Source organism: Clupea harengus, chromosome 1, assembly GCF_900700415.2.
Source record: "Clupea harengus chromosome 1, Ch_v2.0.2, whole genome shotgun sequence".
NCBI classification, from domain to species: Eukaryota; Metazoa; Chordata; class Actinopteri; order Clupeiformes; family Clupeidae; genus Clupea; species Clupea harengus.
The window spans coordinates 777337-799789 of NC_045152.1; the positions used below are offsets into that span (position 1 = coordinate 777337).

Consider the following 22453-nt stretch of genomic DNA (forward strand, 5'->3'; position numbering starts at 1 on the left):
TTGTATGTCTATTTATATGTGGATCACTGTGCATGTAATTTCTTTGTGCACGTAATTCCTTTGCTGTTAGGCACTTTGAGCTGCATTGTTTTGTATGAAAGGTGCTATACAAATAAAGTGTATTATTATTATTATCGATGGAGGTACAGCTCCTAGAGGCTATGTCTGTCCTCACGTTTGGAATTACGTCACCTACAACGTAAACACGCTGGTTTGTAGTTTTTTCTTCTTCTTTTGTAGTTTTTGTATTTCTGCTTATCTCCTTCCTGCACTACGCCAAACAAAATGGCTTCGTCGATACCACCACACATTTCTCTGTCGGTTCTGTCAACAATTATATTGCTATTTTGTACAGAATATGCAAACTGCAATCTCGGTAGAAGAGTAAGTTAAATAATGAATGCAGGTATCCTTGATCATGCAGACGTTCGTTTGGCTAAATAGCTGCATTTGATGTTCCTGTAATTTACCTCCTTGCTAGCTATTCAGCTAACAGCATAATCTGTAATATTTAACGCGAATTATACCAGTTGGACGCAATACAGCCAGTTTAAACGAACTTTTAAACATGAAGACGTTTTTTAAAAAGAAAAACGTCATAAAGTTTTGTTTTGTCGAAGTTATGTAACTGTCAGGTGTAGTGTACGTTTTGTCGGTTGCTGGTGTTAGCGTAGCTTGGTCCGTCTTGTTGAGCGTACTCTTGAATGTCCCTAATTGTAAGCCCAAATGTATTTTCCCCATAGACAAGTGATGCTCTGGATACGGACTTCTCTGTGCCCCTCGAGCATTCTTTTGAAATAGGTGAGTCTGTCGAAGGCATTGTGAACCGTAAAAGCGAGTGTAGACATAAACGAAGCTACAATGGTCAGTGTATCAGTTACATTAGCATCAAGTCTCTTTCTCCTACTCAGATGATATGCCAAGGTTTCGGCGGCGTGGCTCACTTGAGTTGCGACCTGGGAGAGAGACTGGTGTCACCATTTCCCAGAGTCATCTTTCAGAGGAGGACAGGAACATGCTGAAGGTGAGAGACGGATGGGATGGGTGTAGGCAGCTTCATGCTTTGTCGTAAGTGTTTTTACACATTTGTGAAAATGTGTAACACTGAAATCTAAACATGGTTTAAAAGGTTGAAACAGAGAATGCACAGAAGTACTAGGCAAAAAAACATATTTGACTTTTGATTTCTCTCTGTGATGTAGGAAGTTGCTGCTGTGGATGGTCTCTACAGAATCCGAGTTCCCCGAGTGGCTTTACAAGTAGACAGACAGACAGAGAAGCAGACAGATGGCTACCTCACAGCTTTTGTGAGAGCGGTATGTTTTCTTTTCCAATGGTAACAATAAGAACAATAACAACAAAAACAAACTCTAGGTAAGGCCTCTATCATTATTGTGTTACAATATCCTCTTCATTATAGTATGTGGACATATTTTCCTTTTTTTCCACAGTGTGCTTTGGTGGAGTCTCACCTGAGTGATATCATCACCCTCCACACTGATGTCACTGGCTACCTCATTGGTGTCTCCATAGTGACCTTACCTGGGTCTTGTCAAGGAGTTGAGGTGGAGGACGAGGTCGACCTGGAGTCTTTTAACACCACACTGAGTGTCATGGGTCCAGTCACCGCTCCCCCGTGAGTCAGCACATTCTCTGACACCTCTAGCTTTTCTTTAAGGTTGCAAGGACAAATGAACACAAACAAAATCCTAGTACGTTACAGTGGGTATTATACCTCTATCTCTAAAGGCCGATTTAGGGTACTCCGTTTTCACGGAGACGGACACATGGGAACGCCTTCTCCAAGGTGGAACGCCCTCGGAGAGCCCCGGAGAGCTCGACGTGCACCTCCTGATTTTCCTGCCTATCCGTCCGAATTTCGGATAGCCTACGGATACCCCTGTGATTGGTCCGCTAACGACATCATTTCCGAACGACATCATTTCCTGTTTCATTCCATATCTGTTCCTATTCTGTTATAGAGTGTGGATCAGCTGCATTTTTCTGTCCGAGCCCGGCCCGACAGAGTAGTGCCCGAGCCCCGCACGAGCCCGACAGCAATTCAAATATTTTGTCCAAACCCGACCCGAGCCCCACGGAGTCAATGTCTCAACTGTTCATACTACTGACACATTTACGTACGTTTTTTATGAATAGCCTGCCTTTATTAAACTTGAGCATCAACAGATAAATGCACTCGCTCACACAAACAAGCACCATTAAACGCACAAGCGGGCACAAGAGGGAGATAAGCATATTGAAATTAAATTATTCACATTGCAAGAACAGAATGAAATAGCCTACACATTACACACGCTAGGCATCTGCTATGCTTAAATAAAACTCACGTTATATGCTACACCAGAAGAGGCACAACAAACAAGTCTTACCATCGAATATCATTTTTTTTCTTAAAAACGTTAAGTACACGGCAACGTTCGTTATAAAACTATCTACATAGTCCAACCATCAAGGTTTAATCCATGTTGTTGTGGAGAAAGAGGATGACATCAATCATATTTCATTAAAGCTTCACACTTCTTACATTGGACATATCCAACAGCCTCATTAGAATCTGCATCTACTATGATTCCATCCGACAGAAAAATCTCCATACAGTAAATTTCCCCTTGTATCGTTTTAAACTCTCCAGATGACAGTTTCTTTTTAACTTGCTTCATGATGCGTTTGCCGCCTGTAATCGCGTTGTCACAGCTAGGACATAAACAAATTCCCGCCACAGGAAGAAGGCTGTTATCCTAAATGTGATGTATTTTATTCTCACAAACTAACTTCTGCATTATGTGAAGCAGACACGTTGACTTCAGTACTTATCAAGATATTTTTTTTAAATAAGAACGTATTCATTTCATTGAATCGTTTTTTAATAGTTTCTATAGTGTATGTAAGATAAGCATATAATTTTGTTACAGAGTGCTACTATTTTTCCCAGAAATAATACCTACCCTGATGGAGATAAGTTTGCCTTTTCAAGTGCATATATAGCATTAGACACTGTCTGTTATGTAATGCTACGTGCCTCCAAGACCCACGGGCCCAGGTGCGACTGCACCTGCTGCACCCCCTATAGTTACGTGTCTGGCTAACGACAGCTGGGAGGAGGTAAATAAACTATCGACGATTTCTACACACAAAGACGTCATCGGGTAGGTTTCTCTAAGCTCGTCTTCGACAAAAAAACGTTGCGCCACCTACTGTTCTGGCGGTGAATTGTTTTCAGCACCCACAGCCTTCGGAGAACCATAAACGAAAAAGAGTCTATCGTATCCGTCCGTATCCGTCCACCCGCCCATCCATAACGGAGTCGGAGTAGCCTAAATCAGCCTTGACATCATCGATGTACATGTTATAATTTGGTAAACTTAAATTCGAAACTACAACCTCACATGTTCCAGAATGCAGAACAAGTCTGTAAATATTGTGGGTAACAAACACATAAGAAATACAAATGTCTGATCAGCTGGATGAGAAACATGAATGTCTGCACAGCTCTATGATTGGTGACCTGCAATCATTGTTCCATATTTCTTGGTCTGTGGTTGGCTGGCTGGCTTTGACCTCTACATCGCTGTTTCAGGCCAGAGACTGCGTTCTTTATCGAGAGGATGGAGATGGAAATGGAGAAGAAAGTGAAGAATCCACAGGAGCAAAAGTCCTTCTTTGCGAAATATGTAAGTGTGCATGCACTCCAGTTATATCTAGAATGACACACATGTTGCCATTATTTACAACTTACATTATCAGATGCTGCAGCTAGGCAAGACTTAGCAAAGGCCCCATATAATTTAGCTTACTGACTGAATTGAAAATTAGAAAAACTATTCATCCTCCCCAAACACTCTGTAATTATTTTCTTCCCCTGAATTTAGATGAATTACTGGCCTAAATGCGCTTAATACATCCATTGAAGAACAAGTGGGAATTAAAAAAATAGAGTGATTTAGTTAGTCTTCATCTTTTCCCTCATCCACAAGGAGTGTCTTGGTTTGTGTTGAGTGTTCTTGTTGAATGCATTGTCTTTCATTCTTCTCCCTGTTTGGTTCATTCTGTACCTGTCTGTTTCCTCTGCCCCTGTGTTTCGTCTTTGATCTAGCCTATGCAACCATTTTCTTTCACAATGTTTTGCGCCACCTTTTTCCATCCTTCGACTGTACTACGATTTTGACACAGATTTCAGTCCTACGATTTTGACACTGATGTCCTGTTTGAGTGCAATTTTTATCCTTTCTGTGCACCTAAACATTCTATAGATTGTGTATCACCCTATATGTGGATAGTATCCTGTGTAAACTCTATGGAATGTAAGCTATCCTGTGTCTTGACTGTGTGTTTTCCTTGCCCCTGTAGCGTAGTCTGTTGTCTCCGTGATAGACTGTGTTTGCTGACTGAGAGCTTCCGACTGTGCCGTGCTGTGCTTTGTGTTGACTCTGTGCTGGTCTGTGCTGTGTTTCCAGTGGTATTTGATTCTGGGCGGTGCAGTGTTCCTCATGGCCACCAGTTCGGCACAGCCCCCAGCAGGGGGCGACAGAGAGCAGAGCTGATTCCCATTCATTTCAAGTACTGGTCTCACCTTGGCTCACTTCAGTTCCTCACGCTCTGTGTTCACACTCATGCTGACACTGTCCACGTGCCACTGTCACCATCCTCACCCAGTCACTGCGTGTTTGTGTGTATGTGTGTGTGTGTGTGTGTGTGTGTGTGTGTGTGTGTGTGTGTGTGTGTGTGTGTGTCCGTTTGAGTGAGTGGGTGAATAAGAGTCAGAATGTCTTAAGTTGCTTGCCCTTGCTTTGCTTGTCTATGTGTGGTCTTTAGATGTTCTGTTCCCCTGAGTCATACTGTCATGCAGAAGGTTTTGGAGCAAGCCATACATAAAAGCACAAGCTTATCAAAATATGATGTGAATGCAAATTTGCCATTTATAATCTTGACTCGCATTGCAGTGTGACCCAGCGCTCGTTCAGTGTCTCAGCCTTTCACTCTTTTCCCCCTCTGTCTCCCTGTCCCTCTCCTTCCTGTCTGTCTGAAGTGGCTTTGAGAGGGACCGGGGGAGTCATTCTGTTATGTTGTGGGAATCACCAATCAGTTAATGAAGCCATTAGAGACCTTGCTGCATCTAATCCCCAATCAGTGACACCCGGCATATCCTTCACCCACTAAGCCCCCTTTCAGATGGGCCGGGTGGCACCGCTGGGGGGGGGGGGTATGGGTGCCCATGTGTCATCCCAGGTGCCAGCCTGAACCACTGAAAGGAAGCATGCCAACTAAGCCTGCTATTTACTCTCATAATTAGGGAATATTTCAAGACAATAGTGTCCAAGCTGCTTCTGACATTTCACGGTTTATCTATATTGAGGAAAGGAATGTTGTTTTCTAGTAATCACTTTGTGCTGATGGAAAATGAGATGCACCATTTATTTGTGGTACAGCTTCATGTAGTCATTCAGCCTTATTCAAGACAGAGAATAGTTGTCTTAGAAAAACTGCACAGGCAATTTATTTTGAAGGGGAAAAAAAGAACATATGTTGGTGTGGAGTGGTGTTTTGGTGTCACCGCTGCTAGGGGAACATTGTGTGTACCATCACTTCGGAGTGGGCTTATTGGGGACAACTTCACTTGCTTCCTCAGCTGGGTGTGTGTACAAGAGAACCACAGCACTGCCAACCTTCAGCAGTTTGGGTTTGTTCTCCACGGTGATGTGAGTCTCTTAGTACACCTCAGGTCTGATGCACAGGCTACTAGATCAGGCTGGTGGATTGGCCGTTCTAAAGGGCGCTTTTGAAATTTGATTGGGTCACCAACTTGGAGAGCCCGGGACAATGCTGGGATCACCTATGATTGGATGACTTTTCCAGTAATGACCAGCTACCGCAGCAACAGCCTCTAGAGTCATCTCTCTCTCTCTCTCTCTCTCTCTCTCTCTCTCTCTCTCTCTCTCTCTCTCTTTCTTTCTTGGAACAACCTGATCTAACCAGGGTAACACTGAGGCACTCCTGATGACACACCTGGCTAATCTCATACTTACTTTTTCTTCCCCTCTCCCTCTCCTTTTTCTCAATATCTTTTTATTTTTTTTCACGTCTCTCCTTCTCCCTTTCATTCAACCAAAACTTAATCTTTGTCTCTTTCCCTCTGACACCTTTTTCTGCCTGTCCACCTACCCACCACACTCTCCTCTCTCTCTCTATCTCCTCTCTCTCTCTCTCTCTCTCTCTATCTCTCTCTCTCTCTCCCCTGTCCTTCTCTCTGTTTTTCTTTCTCTGTAGTGGATGTACATCGTTCCCCTCGTCCTCTTCCTCATGATGTCCGGTGCACAAGACCAGTCTGGGGGCGGGGCTGGCGGCGGGGCGGCCAATGGAGGTGGCCGATGATCGCCATGGCGATGTGACATGCATGAGTGGACACCTTCCTGTTGTGTGTATATAATGCTGAATGAATGATAACTGATAGCTAAATTAACTTAAATTAAATGTGCACTCGCACAAGACCATGGGGCTCTTGCCAAGATTTGAATTGTATTGCATTTTTATTACTGATGTAACTAATGAAAGGAATTAAACTCCTCTTAAAGTATGTGTGAGTTCATGTCATTTATATAAAAAAAAAAATGTATTGCCACATAACCTACTTAAAGCGAGAAGGGGAGTTACTGAAATGAGCTTCAGAGGAAGTTGCGGAATGCCATTAGTGTAGTGAAACGAAATGGAAGTATTTCCTTCATTTAGGTCATCTATCTGGTTCATTCCCCCACTCCTATGCAGCTCCTGTGCCACCTTTACCCTTCTTCCCTCTCCTGCACTGACAAAAACTGACATTTTGTTACAACACGTACCAGGACGGCCTTGTGGGAATAAAGCTTGAGTTTGTGATGGCGGCGAGTCAACTAATCCATGCCTACCACACAGAGAGTAAGAGATAACAGGAATAACACGACAGTCTAAATTAGAATTCCTCAGTAATCTGATCCTATCATTTGACTGTAAACACAGATGAGTTCCTACTACTGTATGTCATATGGAAATGGCAAACGGCAGATGATTCCCTGCTTCATGAGTTTGATCCGAAGAATTATCTTAGTTAAGCATGAGAAAAGGAATATAATATATATGAACTAATGCATGCAGAAAGTCTCAGCTGTCCCAACTGTTTCCCTGTGTGCCTTTAGCTTCGGAAACTAGGCGTGGTGATGATGGTAGGGGAAGAGATGACATATTCTTGTCATTGCTTAATTGCATCGCTCACAGAATGTTCTGGGCAACGTGTTCAGCATGGTGCTCCGAAATGTTCTATCTTTGTACGTCACCTGCCAGTCAATCTCTCAGCTCATCTTGTCTGTTTGTCTTTGCAATCCCAGTAGGCTTTTGGCCCTTGTCATGTAACCCCTGATCGTCAGGGAAGCTCCAGCCACCAGTGGTCTGTCTCGCGCTAAATCTCAGCCTTGGGGTCCCAGCTTTGCCAAGAGACTTGTAATGGTCCCTGAACAGAAAGGAACACGTCAGTCTCTCCTCCACTATCCATGTCATTTCTCTTCCTTTTCCGAAAATGAGAAAGCGAAATGAGGCAACAGCTGAGGGTAAGAAGAGAGCTGAATGGAGGGGAGAGAATGAGTGACAGGTTCATCAGTTTGTAAAGAGATACATGGAGAGGTACAGAGGCATGTCTGGCTAGGGGGGGGGTGCAGCTGAAGGGGGGCGACCAGCACACATAGCTACATAGCGTGTAATTAGTGTAAACAACTTCAGGGAGTTGACTGTTGAATGCTAACGGTTACAACAACCAGAACAGCATCTGGGCCTGATCTCAAAAAAGGATCAGGGCCAGTTTCCATGCCAGGATCAGCTACTGCATAGGTACACGCCTGTAATGCGCTGCAGACATATCTGGAATAGTTCAGCCTAGCGAGATTAAATACAGCCCAAAGCTTGCCTGTCGGGAGGCTGTTTACCGCTCGCCAGGAGGGCAGGATTGGGCAACTTCTCCCCCTTTCCCTGCAAACAGGCCCTGTCAGAGCAGGCCTATCAACACTGAGCCTGACTAATGCCCCGATACTGAGAAGCCAGGAGAAGCTGATACCGAGACATAGGAGGGCTGTGTCCGTCAAGAATTCTGCCTAATGCGGTGTCACACACAAGGACATGTGGCTGGATTAGCCTTTTGTGGCTGTCTATGAGAGAGAACCATGGGAAGACCATTTGAGTCAGTTACATGCAATCTTAAGAAACTATGAACTAGGTGAGAAAGTATAACATCTTGTGCATTCTATCATGCGGGTATATCCGCAGATCTTTCAGACCCTCTACATTTTTCATTAGTATTGACATACTGATTTTACTGAGGAATTGAATTCCACCCCATGTTCAAAATTACTATTTCAGTTGTTTGCATTAAGAGGAGGAGGCTTTTTTTCTGAAAGTTTATTCATTTTATTTCAAGTGAATAAAACAAAGAAAGTGATATGACTGTGTCTTGCATGCACTATTTCAACTGACATTGAAACACTAGCTACTAACCTGCTAGCGTAATTCACCAGAACGGAAAGAGCCTATTCTACTGGTGACCCGAACCCAAGTAAAGGTTCCTCTCCCCTCTGTCCAGTGTCTATCATGTCGTGAATGGTGATGTAGATGGATGTTTGTATTCATTGTCCCACAACGACCTCTACAAACATATATATGGAAAGTGCTTGATTCGTTTTTCTGCTTAATATCAGAAAGGTCTGTGGCTCTTGTGTACACTGCACTACCATCTCTTTATAAAATCATCAGCAGACAACCGATCTACTTTCATATCGGTCATCATCACTGTCTGTGTGATGAAAGCCCTGTTAAGGCTGTGGGGAAACTTTTACTCCCTGTGCCAGAAAAGAAAGATCTACAGGACATCCACTACAACAGAGAGATGAAAGGCTACACAGATGGTGGCAAAGGACAGAAGAAGGAGAGAACAGAGGAGTGCTGAAGAAAGAGACTGAGTCACACATGAGAGCTGTATGCAACGTGCTCCCGTAAATCTCTTCCTGTCACTTGGAGACCAATTGTGTTGCCATGACAGCAAGCGCCTACCAGGGCTTCAGTGCCTCAGATGCTTAGTGATTTAGGAGTGCTCTGGGATGGCTATTTTACACTGCTTTATGATTTCTGCTAATAGCAGTGCGTGTCTGCATTCTGAACAAAACAGGAACAGGGGTTAATTCCTTCTAAGAAGTTCAACTCCTGATATTGACCATGACCTCTCCGGCATTCATCCTCATTAGCTCGCAGCTCTTAAGTAAGCATAGCGATTGGTTGGATGGGTGTAAAGGCTGTTATTTTCAGGTCTTGCACTGTGTCGGTACTCTCAAAAATTCATGTTTGTTTATTCAGGCCTGAAGTCGAAAGTGTAAAATGATCTCTACCTCAGAAGCAATCCTTTTGACTATTATGTGATACAACTTCTTCCCTACAGACAGAGAATAGTTGCTGCAGGTCACATGAACCAACTCTGAATATTGTAATACGCCTACAAATATTGGCTAAGGGAGGACCTCCTGTCACATTTTAGGGTATAACAATACTCACTACATATGAATCAAAAATAAAATGGAAATCGCTTTGATCTGTCAGGTGTAGTGTGAACTCAGAATCAGGAAAGGAGTGGAGAGGAATGCTTTGGTGTTACCCTTTCTTTGGCTTTATTGTGAATCGTGACCTTCTCATGTAACCCCGTCGAATTCATGGGTCACCTCTAGGGTGCCTACTGGAAATGGAGAGACTTAGTACGAATGCACCACCCAACCTTGCTTAACACAAGGCCTTTTTAATCCTGCATCCATCTAACAGACGTGAGCGGAGGCAAAAATACACACACACCTACACCTACACTCACACACACTGAAACATAAAATACATACAAAGACATCATAGTGCTTACAACATGAATGACTTCTACACTGGGGCATTTCTACACAGCTTACAAGGCTTTTGTAAATATCCCATATGGAAGCAGTAGAGCTGTAGGGTAATGCAGGATGTAATGCATATGTGATATACAGTATATGTTCCATACAATCATGGATACAAACATTTACATTTAGTAGACGCTTTTATCCAAAGCAACTTACATATGTGCGACTTACAATGTATACACATTTTACATTTACACTGATGGCACACTGCACATCAGGAGCAATTAGGGGTTCAGTGTCTTGCTCAAGGACGCTTCGACAGGGAATCGAACTAGCAACCTTCTGCTTACTAAACGACTTCTCTACCTCCTGTACCACTGTCGCCCCCAACATGGATACATTTTGGAGCCGGGTGCAGAAGGCTCACAGGGTCTGGGTTGAGGCGCTATCCGCTGACAGTGAATTTATTAGTGGTTGACAGTGCTAAACATATCTGGGCTTCTGAAGGCCTGCGTTAAATACACAGATGCGACCCATTAAAATTCCCACTCAGTAATAATTTAAGATAGCACGTCTCCAAAGAATGTAGACCAGGCAGGGGCGTACAGTAGGTCACTGAGGAAGCAGGCCAGGATGATAATTGTCGTTACAAGTGGTGAACACAAAAGCGGCCAAGCCATTCCACGGCTTTTAGTAGTGTCACCTGTGGATTTAACAGAATAATGCCTCTCTTTTGAGTACACCTCAGTAGCAGTTAAACACCTCTACCTGCACCTCTTGCTGTACTTCACATTATCCTTCCTATTCATTCGAACAACAGAATGTCAAATACTTGGAAAGCAGGGCAGAACACACATACTGTATGGGACAAAACGTACAGCACATCCAATAAACGCTGAAGGACAGAGGGCTAAGTAAGGGAACAGCGAGGGATGCCATCCTCCAGGGCTGTTCCCTGTGACAGTGTCAGGGTGTAAGAGTGCCGTGATGGCATCACTGAAATGTGCCGAACCCCCAGCACCAGATGCACTGCGTGTTTTTTACCCTGTATAACCTGCCCCGCTTTTCGCACACTGTAATATAACTTTGGCACGATGGTTATTTGGACCACGGTCATAAATAGTGACCTAGATTAAATGATGAAAGGATCTATGAGTCGAGTGATTTAACTTGTCTTGCATCAGTTACACTCTTATTAAGACCCTACACTGAGCGCAATTAAATAAACCAAGGTTGTGCCAAAAGGCTCTGTATACTAGAAAAGTTGTTAAACAATGATAAATGTACACAATAATGTAATAAATAATTAGAATAATCTAAGCTAATAAACAATTAACTATTTACCAATTATCTATCTATTTATCTATTTATCTATCTATCTATCTATCTATCTATCTATCTATCTATATATAGTAAAAGATGTATAGTAAATATATAGAGATTATATACTGTATATAGAGATTATATACTCTATATACCGTATATATATATATACGGTATATAGAGTATATAATCTCTATATATTTACTATACATGTTTCAACAACATTGAATAATCACAGGCAAAATAAACTCCCCATTTCATAAGCTCTACTACCACTGAAGCATTTGTTTCCCTGTTGCCCCAAATGTTGAGCCATTAGTCTTCTCCATCTCATGCATGTGTGTGTGTGTGTGTGTGTGCTGTAACATGACTTCAGCACTTGCCTCCATCCATCCGCTTCCTTTTGAAGGAACTCTTGAGTTACCAGAGTCTCAGGTGACAGGATCAAGGCCATGGTCACCATCACGTCACCTCCAACCCTCAAGTTCAACCCACCCCCCGCCCCCCCACACACACACACACCCCACCCCCCACCCCCCACCCCAGACACACATATACCCACTTGCCTCCAAAGCCTTCAACTCATCTTCCTCCCGCCGCCTTTGTCCCAGGGCAGCATAAGAGAGTAAGCAGCAGAGAATACGTCGGTCAGACTGTCTTTGGGGACCCATCTCTCATCGCCATGCCCAGCAGTAAAGGCACAAACGGTATCATGTCTGAGCCCAAGAAAACAGGTAAGTGCTCGCCTGGGCACAAGCACAGCTCTGCTGCCTGTGGGCTCTCAGCCATGTTCATTACATGTTACATTTCATTTGTGTGGAATTTAATGCTATCATCACAGATCAGTCCATTAAAGGCATGGATTGACCACAGCTAATTTGCCTTTTAAATGTTTGTTGAGACACTAATGTAATGTTGCTTTGCTATTAGAAATAATAAGTACTTCTCAGTTGGTTATAATTTTCATTATTTGCATCTGTGCATAACTTCATTTTGTTAGTAAATTAGTTAAAAGGCATACCTAATTGCCACCTGTTTAATTCTGGCTGCAGTTCATTAATTTTATAAATGTATTTCATTTAGAGACTTTCAGTGGTGCTCTTATGCAAAATTCCATTTTTATCCCATATCACTAGAAAAATGCACATTGTCTCGTCTAACCATAATGTTTATATATGATTTAAATATGTAGTTGCTTCTGGCATCAAATAAGCTATTTTACAAATCTATTTAATTTAGAGAAGTTATTTGGTGTTCTTATGTGATATTTCATCTCAATCTCATATTACTAGAAAATATACATAAATCATAATGCAGTGGGATTTTAATCTCTTCACACATTGATTTATGAGTATGTGAAGTATCATGTGATCAATTATTTGTTTATTCAACTGTCATACTAGATATCCATTTCTTTGTCCTGATAGCTGAAATAAGATCTTGATGGAGGGTGAGGAGTTGTGTGAGGTGGTGTGTGTGTGTATGAGTGTTTGTGTGTGTGTAAGTAAAGTCAGTTCCTCTAAACCACCACAAAGAACTCTTTGAGATGAAAGTTAGACTATGACGCCACCCTAGCACCCTCTAAGATAGTGGTTGTGCAAATTCTACACATATAGCGCTGATACCCACTGCCATGTTTGTCAAACTCTAGCCACTAGAGCTGACACATGACAAAACCGCTTCAGGGAGAGAAGCGCCTAAGCTATGCGTGCAGCTCAAGCCTAGGTTGTCAAGCCCTCGGCAGGAGTCAGCATCTAGGCAGCCCTCTGACTGATTGCCTGAACTAAGGGCACCTTGCTCATTGTCTGCATGACTTTCTTTACCCTGCCTGTCATTCAGAGCTATCTTTTTTTGTTCTTCTTCTTCTAAGAGAGCGGGGGGAGCTAAAGGTGGTAGGAATCCGATAATAGTCATAGGAACTCTGTTCTAGATCATACATTCTAGATCATTCTGTGATCACTCCCTCCAAGTCCTTCCGTCATTGTCTATTTATCTCCATGTGTTATTTGTATTGCTCGGTGAAATGTTTATTATGTAAGCCAGCATGGAGACTATCAAAATCATTTAATTCTGGTCATGTCCTCCTGTTAATCAACACTTACATACATTACACGGGCCAATTTAGACAATATAATCAGACTTTCGGGACAAGAGGATGAAAGCGCCCAGTCTTGGTGTCGGTTCTCGGAAAGAGTGAATTGATAGTACCACTTATTTGGAGGGGTTAAGACAAATGAAAAATAGGCTGTGAAAAAATACTTCACCATGCCAAGAAAGTTAATCTCTGGTGCCACATGCTAGCATTTTACCAGTCCATATTCCTATGTATTCCCTCTATTTTCCATAACATTGGGAGGAATTCTTATCAGAGTCAATATGCCTACTACCATACACATGCACCTACGTACCAACTCCATACACATAAACGGAGGTTCTCAGTACGATTAACATTTCAGAGAGTGAAGAGGACTTGCGTGACAGTCACATGCTTCGCCATACATTCAGACTGATTGTATGTCCCTATCTGACTGATAGTGCATATGTCTGTATGAGCTTACTGGCCAGCTCTCCTACACAACATCTATATTCTGAGAATGTAATGTTATAGAGAGAGATTAGATATAAAGACTTAAAGGCAGATACATGGCAGATAGACTGAGCAGCAGAAAGAGTCATAGAGAAAAATAGGTGGCTAGAATGATAGATAGATAGAGAGGTAGACAGATAGATAGAGTTTGATAGAAATGCATTCTGTTATTAAAGGAGCAATATTTACGATGTGTTTAATGGGCGCATCAGAGACGGTTGGTATAAAGTTGCATTGTGCTATTCATGTTCCTGTGGCTGTCGCACACCGTGCCAAACATCTTTCTACATGTCACCCTGTTCCAGTGCTCTGCTGCTCATTAATCATCTCAATGATCCACTGAATACCCAACCATCCCTCCAGCACCCTCCCCCCAACCTCCCAGGCATTCATCTCCCCATGGTTGAGCCCCTTTCTCTCTCTCTCTCTCTCTCTCTCTCTCTCTCTCTGTCTCTCTGTCTCTCTCTCTCTCTCTCTCCCTCACTCTTTTTCTATCCCTTTTTTCTTCATCGTTATCAACTCCTCCATTCTGCTTTACTGCTTCATCCTGTCTTGGGTCTCGTCGTGTTATTTGGTGTTAGTGTGTCCTGAGGCAGTGTGGATGGGATGAAAGTATGTCTGTGGGCTAGGATTGCCTGTTGTATCGTTGCTGTTCTCTTGGCAGTGGCCATAATGAGGTGCGGAAAGGTCTAGAGTAATTCAACTCCCTGGCAGTAAATTGGCTGTCTCATATTATTTATGGCCTTTTGATTCCTTAAGGGACAGTACATGGATCACCCAATGACCTTATCTTGATTGCTAATATGGTGATGGCAAAAATGATGCAGTTGGCATACCATAGAGGAACACATACCAGCACAATTTATCAGGATTTTTTCATTTCATTTTTCATCAGCCATTAAGTTGTCATGGGCAGCCATTTTGTATGCTCGATGTTGTAGTTCAATTATCATGTTGTAGTTCAATTAATCGTCATATTTCCCCGTGGTTTCTCTCAGAGTGGGCTGACCTCACCACCTTCCCCACCCAAACCTCACTTTACCAACATGGGGAGGGGGGCTCACTGTTTATTCATCTGTCGTTATGTGATGTGATATTTTTCCAGCCGTCTCATCACGGGCCACGGGCACAGCATGAGGTTTTCTGACACTTCATATCACAGACCATAAGGATGAAGCTTGATCTCCCTCCAGCCCCATATATCTCTGTGTCACTGGTATCAGAAAACCTGATCCAGCCTGACCCATAACTCTGCAGGATGTCAGGATAGGATAGGATGGGAAGTGGGGTGTTCATAGGGGAGGGGTTGTCTGGTATTTGGAGAACATAGAGGTGCTTCTCATCCTTACCCAAAACAAACAGTTTCTTTTTCCACTGAGTCAGGTGGGGTTGTGCGACCCAGGGCAAGTGCCAGAAAGCGCCTGATGTCAACAACGCGGGCGGCTGTGATGGAGACGGGGGATCACAGAGGGAGACTGATGTTCGAGCTGTGCCACATTAAGACATTCGGCCCTGTAATTCGGGTACATGGAGAGGACCCCTGAATGGTTTATGAGACAATGACACATTCTGGGCTTGGCAACAGTCCAACTGAGAACAGCCTTACAGGACCACTCTCCCTGCATGGCTGAACCCTACTTAAATGATCACTTCAAATTTTATCTCGTGATAAATGATTTCCTCTCACTGATTGTATCGATTTGTCCTTGTAGCATATTTTCCCCTTAAATTTCTCTCCATGTCCTGCATTCTCTAAAGCACCCCCCCCCCACACCCCCCACCCCCCACCCCCGTCTTTGTTGTTCCTTATGCCTCCATCTTTCCGATACCCCATTCATCTCCACGAGTATCTGTATATCTGTGTGAGGTGGATATATGTGTGAGGCTTTGTATCTGATCCAACTGTAAGCAGAGAGGATTTCAGAGGGAGAGGGAGCTTATCCCAGGATAATGTGTGTGCAAACACACACACACACACACACACACACACACACACACACATACACACACATACTCACCCCCTCCTCACTCCTTCTCATACCCCATCCAAGATCATCCTTCATTCTCACAGCACATAAAAACCTGGTCTCGCATTGATCCCACAGTGACCCCAAGGAGACTGTGGACGGACTGATAGATTATTAGATCAGATTGATTCTGTTGGTTTCAATTTAACAAAACATCCTCTGTGGTAAAGGGTTACACAGTACATCCTATACGTCTAGAAAATATCATAGGTGTACTGATAGTGTCAAACTATTTTTTACCAACGTTCCAAGATATTGCATAAAAGTATACTCACAAATCAAGTACAATCAGTACAGTACAGGCAACATCACAATGTCATGCAGGTTTGCATAATAACAAGGAGCTCCTCTCTCCATATCCTTATCTCAGTATCCTGCACAATAAGGCAAACAATGACAAAGGATTTTAAGGATGAGCTGACAAGTTGAAATAATCCATTAGGCAATCCTCAAGACAACTACACACACACACACACATACACAGAAAGAGAGAGAGAGAGAAAGAGAGAGGGCAAAGACCAAACCAATCTAAACGATTTTCATCTAGTGCATCTTCATCAGAGCACGAGTTGTTTCAAATATGTTAAATTCAAACAAGCTCGTTTACATATACCAAAATACAAGCCCCGAGACAAATTTGGATATGATGCTCATTTTCATTTTCAATTTGTGATTGTCTTCCTGTCTTCTTCTCCTCCACTCTGTCTCTCCCTCTCCCACCATCATTCTCTTTTTAAGTCCATATATGGAAGAACAGTGAAGGGTAGATTCAAAGAAGGCATGACGGATGAACTGGCCTGTCAGCAGCAACAATCCCAGCCAACCCTTCCATTAACTGTGCCTAGACTGACAACCTTCAGTCTCACTCCCCCCTACTCATTCCCTCCCTCTCTCTCTCTCTCTCTCCCTCTTTTTCTCTCTTGTTCTCCATGACCTTATGTCATTATTCCTCCAGTTGTCTTTGCACATGGTAAGAGTCCAGACTCAAGAGTTTAAATCTCTTGCGTAACCTGACTCCACGTCCAAGCCAAGTCTGGTAATTGTGCCACATTCCCTGCGCGTTATCTCATTTACGTGTATTAGTGAATGCTTTGTGACGGCTCAGGGGCGTAATGAACTCTAGCGCTGTAATTTAGAGGGGGTGTAATTGTGTGTGACTGAGCTTTGATCATTATCTTGATAACACGTTGTGAGGAAATAGTGATTGTGCGCTAAATGCTGTGCAGTGGCTGCGGAAGGTCCACTCAGTCTGTCTGTATTGTCTGACTGTGGCGGAGGCACAGCGAGTCGTGTTCTAGTTCTACGTCCGAACTTCTGATCCCTGCTGATCAGGTGATGCGGTACCAAGTAATGGCAGCGCCTTTTCTCTCATCACCGGGATGACCTGTAAGGTGGAACAGAGGTCTGGTTACCCCCTCCTACCCCCTTCCCACAGCTCAGTCCTCTCCGGCCCCATGCCAGCCCCCTCCGGGACAGCTGCGGGGACTCTGTGTTCCCTCGCCACGGCCACGGCGCTGAAAGAGCTGACCGCCACGTCTCTGCGGTGACATTGGCGGCAAGGCAGTGATCAATGATGGACAGATACTCCACATACCCCCCCCCCCCCCCCCCCCCCCCAACCCCCGTCGTCCCACCCCAACCCCCCTGTCGTCCCACCACCCTCTCTCCATCCACCTGCTCCCAGTGAGGCGGTGGTCTGTCATGAATCGGAGGAGGAGGAGGAGGAGGAGGAAGAAAATAGTGGTGTTTCGTGACTCTCTCTAGTCGCCACTATGCAGTAACCAGTGAGGCCTGATCAGGTGACTGGTTGTAGGAGCACGCAGCCTGGCCATCCGATCCAATGTGGTGTCCCCTAAATAATCTCCCTCTCTCCCTCTCTCCCTCTCTCCTCATGTTCTGCCACGCTGCACATCACACACATGCTGTGACCGTACAGATACATAGTGAAAGTGGGGTCACAGGTCAGGGTTCTTAAAAGAGCCAGGGAGCCCCCCTCTATTTCCCAAAATGGAGAGGGTCTGAGTGTGTGACTGTCTGACTATGAGACATCTTAGGTAGGCAGAAACGATTCCCTGATGTATGTTTGCTGGCCGGCAGTTCAGACCCTATAAGCCTATTTAAAGCAGAGCACTCAGTTTTGTGTCTGTCTAGATGAAAGCAGGTATTTGTGATATTTGTGGGGTTCACAGAGATGTTTACGGGTTTACGGTTACAAAAAAATAACTCAACCCAATTTATGAATTGGCGGAGGGGCTTCACAGCTCAGGTTTGGGTGCAAGTGCTTGGAAGCCACACAAGAAGAGCGAACGCAAAACAGGTGACACAAGGACAACAAGGGAGAACAAAGGGTTCAGTGGGGACACACAACGGCGTAGGAGCTGGCAAGTTTGTTCAAGTTTGAGCGAACGTCACACGTGGAAGAACGCAGCAGCAGGTGGTGACAGATGACTAAAGTTCCCTGTGTTTACCAAGAAAGCCCAAGATGCAACTGTTACAATCGCACACATACACATACACATACACACACACACACACACACACACACACACACACACACACACACACACACACACACACACACACACACACACACACACTCTCACTCACTCACTCACTCACTCACTCACACACTCACTCACTCACTCACTCACTCACACACTCACTTAAACACACACACACACACACACACACACACACACACACACACACAGCACAGCACACACACACACACACACACACACACACACACACACGGTCATACAGTAACAGGGATAAAATCTAAAGCTCAGGGGCTGACAAACACAAACATACCACCGTCAAAGGAGCATAAATAACGGTGGCAGACAGACACAAAGTGTATTCTTAGAATCCAGTGTCAGTGCCTGTGATGTGTGTGAGTGGTGAATGTGAGTTTAGGACTCGTATGCCTTTCCCCGGTAACCTTACCTGCCTGTGGCATGACTAAACTACATGAATCAGAGCTAACAACAGGTCTGCAACATAGCAGCCATTCTGAACTGTGACACTCTGAGAGAGATGGCAGCTGAGGGACTGAGACCCTGACAGAGATAGAAAGGGCACTGAAAGAGAAGCAGGAGAGATGGATGCCAAATGTATGGACAACTTTAAAAAAAAAAAAAAAAGGAAGTGAAGACTAGTAAATGGGGGGGAAACAGTACACTATTACCCAATCAGTTGTGAGCAGAGCTGTAAAGCTATCAAAGGATATCCTTTACGGTGTGAATGTGCACTGCACTGCCAGAGTTGAAACACAATGCCATTAACATATTTTCTCACCGTTTCTCCTCTGCAGGAAGAGGATCGTCAAAGAAAGCTGCAACAGTAGGTAATGTGGGTTTTTTTTATACATATAATTGAAACTACTGAAAAAGACACCATGGACATGGATGTAAGAGAAGAATCATGGGAATGGTTGTTTTATGGAATGTTATGAAGAGAAAAACATCACCAAGCCCCAGAGAGACAAGGGAGAGATCTAGGGCAAATCATGTAGCACAGATTCCAAAACGGAATCCAACAAGTGGCAAACACAGAAAAAATGTTCTCAACACACGTCACATGCAAAGGGGACTGAGTGTCATGAAGTTGATTAATATCCCTTAATGCCTCTTTGTAACTATTTTCTGTCTTGAAAATCACTTTCCAACTTCATCCCCAGTCTCTATTAAAAACATATGGAAATATGTTTATATTCCAATGTACAGTATTCCTGGAGCTTTTTAAGTACCATTCTGCAAAGATTACTGGGACTTTGAATTAAATCAAACCAAACAATAAATAAGCAAACACACAAGTAAGTAAGTAAATAAATGAATAAATAATAGGGTAGGATTAAAGTAGGATTTTATATTTTAAGATTAAGTCGTTTTCCCCTACTCTTTGTTTTACATATTTTAATGTAATTAATATCATATTTATTATGCAAGTAGTGCAATGTTAAGATGACATATCCTGACCAGCCACTTTCCACAAAGATGTATATTATGGGATGGTATCAGGTGTCTATGCTTACCTGAATTCCCTGTAAAAAAAAATATGACTAGCTGTAAAGCGGCAGCAATAGTTACCACTGTATTGGTCATGCTGGTAATGCTAGTAATGCTAGTCCTTCACCTATAAACATTAGCCGGCAAGTGACCTTGGCTATTTTCTCTCCTGTTCCGTGTCTGCATTGACACTTAAGCACATGCTAATAACATGACTATATTTAAGTACCATTTATGGGTTGTAAATATTGGGGGGTTATTGTTTTAAACTTTCACTTTTTTTAAAAAGAGACCAGGAGAAACAACTGGCTGGCCACTTTAGGGGGAGGAAAGGGCCCGTGTGAGACCGTGTGTGTGTGTGTGTGTGTGTGTGTGTGTGTGTGTGTGTGTGTGTGTGTGTGTGTGTGTGTGTGTGTGTGTGTGTGTGTGTGTGTGTGTGTGTGTGTGTGTGTGTGTGTGTGTGTGTGTGTGTGTGTGTGTGTGTGTGTGTGTGTGTGTGCGTGTGTGTGTGGCTCGTTCTGATAATATGCCTAGAGTTGTGATAAAGACATGATGATTGTGTGTGTGTGTGTGTGTGTGTGTGTGTGGTGTGTGTGTGTGTGTGTGTGTGTGTGTGTGTGTGTGTGTGTGGCTCGTTCTGATAATATGCCTAGAGTTGTGATAAAGATATGATGATTGTGTGTGTGTGTGTGTGTGTGTGTGTGTGTGTGTGTGTGTGCGTGCGTGTGCGTGTGTGTGTGTGTGAGACCGCTCGTTCTGATAATATGCCTAGAGTTGTGATAAAGACATGATGATTATTCCCATGATTGGCTTCTGAAGGTTAGCTCTGAAACAGTACATAAGCACCTTCCACATCTCTCTGTATACTCGCTTATCACCTCAAAGATGCCCCCACCCCGTTCCCACTCTTACCCGATTCCTTCCTGGTGTGAATGGGGAGGATTAAGAGCATACTATATGAAGCACTCCTACCTACCCGCTGGAAAGGTGTTGTCATTTGAGCTGGATCAACTGATCACTGTGTAGACTTCGATGACCTCTCTTTTTCACCCTATTTCTGTTTCCCCTCTCACCCCTCTCTCTCTCTCTCTCTCTCTCTCTCTCTCTCTCTCTCTCTCTTTCACTCCATCACAGAAAAGCCGCCAGAATATGAGCCCAACATCCCTGAACCCAAGATGAGAGCTGACCTGCTGAAATGTACGGAACTGTAATGTTGCTCTTTAACACTTGAGGGGCCATGTTGCCGTGTGTTTGATGCTAAATCCCTTTCGCTGACTCCCTCCCCACATGTGCATGACCAGGGAGAGGTTGTCAATCAAAGAGCCCCTGACCTAGCCTCCTCTCCCTGTGGTCAATCCCTCTTTGTCTCTGTCTCTCTTTGACACTCTTTTGTCAACTTCCTCCTCCTGTTTGTCCCCCCTCTCTCACACACAGACTGGGCGCCAGTCTCCCTGGATGAGAGAACGGCACAGAAGGTCCTGTGGATTTCTGAGGGAGGTCTGAAGGTGGCACGCATGACAGACAATATGTGCCCCTATCTGGACAGACCAGAGAGATATGAAGACTCACCCCAGGTGTGTGTGTCGATTACACTTCTAGTTTAACCCCCATCTGACACGAGGCTGGCATAACCATGTCATAAATATATCAATACAGCCGGCACATACAGTATATAAATGATCATGATTATCAGTGATATAGCGGTGTCATCTAAATGTTGTAAACAACTTTCATTTTTCATATTTGCTGACAGCTGATAAGCTACTAACATAGGCTGTAGCACAATCTAAAATCCTAAGATCTGTCATGACAGTTTTTTAATAGTGGTAACATGCCACTTCACTGGCTATCGCTGGACAGTCATGATGACTTAATGACAGAATAGGGCTTCTGCTTTGACATGCTTATGACAAGGTAATGTTGCTCTTGGGAGAGGGTTCAAGTAAATTGAAACTGAAATTCTTTCTTTGTCAATCGTTCGCTGTGCAGCGTTCCTCTCCCTCACTCCCTGTTAACTTCCCCCTTCTCCTCTCCCTAAAGGTGCTGTGCAAGGAGGGCATCGAGGGCTGGCGCGGCTACTGGGAGGTGGAGTACGACGGCTGGGTGGTGTTGGGCTTGGCCCTGGAAAGCAGTGGCCGCAAAATCAAGGACGGGCCCTGTGGCCTCGGCGAGAACGAAACGTCATGGGGCGCAGGGTGGGCCGGCTCCAACTACCACGTGTGGCACAACGGCGAGAACGTGGTGATCCAGGAGAACCTCTGCAACACCATGGGCATCTACCTGGACCAGCCGGCGGGCATCATCAAGTTCTTCCTGGTGGAGGCCAACGCAGAGGGCACGAAGGAAGTCAAGCTACTACATCAGTTCAAGACAACCTTCAGCCAGAAGGTGTTCCCAGGCTTCTGGGTGGGAAGGCAGTCCTCCTGCACTATCTGTAAGAAAGACTAGGGAAGAGGGGGAGAGGGGGAGAGGGGAAGAGGGGAAGAGGGGGAGAGGGGGAGAGGGGGAGGGAGATATAGTTAGAGATAGAGGAATGTGGCAAAGCTTGTGACCGCAATTTGAGGAGAGGTTATTTTTGTTCAAAGATACAATAGGCAGCTTTTCCTT

General features: G+C 44.1%; 2 protein-coding genes across 3 annotated transcripts; both read left to right on the forward strand.

Annotated features, from left to right (window-relative positions):
* Nucleotides 1–252: 252 nt before the first annotated feature.
* emc10 (ER membrane protein complex subunit 10) lies at nucleotides 253–6592 on the forward strand. 2 transcript variants are annotated; one of them, XM_012824658.3, is made up of 8 exons: nucleotides 253–384; nucleotides 744–801; nucleotides 912–1024; nucleotides 1203–1316; nucleotides 1452–1636; nucleotides 3599–3692; nucleotides 4476–4578; nucleotides 6286–6592. In XM_012824658.3, exons 1-7 carry the CDS (start codon nucleotides 286–288, stop codon nucleotides 4560–4562), a joined length of 750 nt encoding a protein of 249 aa, XP_012680112.1. In that variant the 5' UTR covers nucleotides 253–285; the 3' UTR covers nucleotides 4563–4578; nucleotides 6286–6592. The 2 variants fall into 2 exon arrangements, with proteins under 2 accessions (XP_012680112.1, XP_012680111.1); XM_012824657.3 differs by lacking the exon at nucleotides 4476–4578 and having other exon boundaries at nucleotides 254–384.
* A 5182-nt stretch (nucleotides 6593–11774) lies between these two features.
* zgc:195001 (uncharacterized protein LOC567531 homolog) lies at nucleotides 11775–22294 on the forward strand. Its single transcript, XM_031568054.2, has 5 exons — nucleotides 11775–11959; nucleotides 19153–19185; nucleotides 20981–21043; nucleotides 21281–21420; nucleotides 21887–22294. The coding sequence occupies exons 1-5, from the start codon at nucleotides 11908–11910 to the stop codon at nucleotides 22292–22294; spliced, it is 696 nt and encodes a 231-aa protein (XP_031423914.1). The 5' UTR covers nucleotides 11775–11907.
* The last annotated feature ends 159 nt before the right edge of the window (nucleotides 22295–22453 follow it).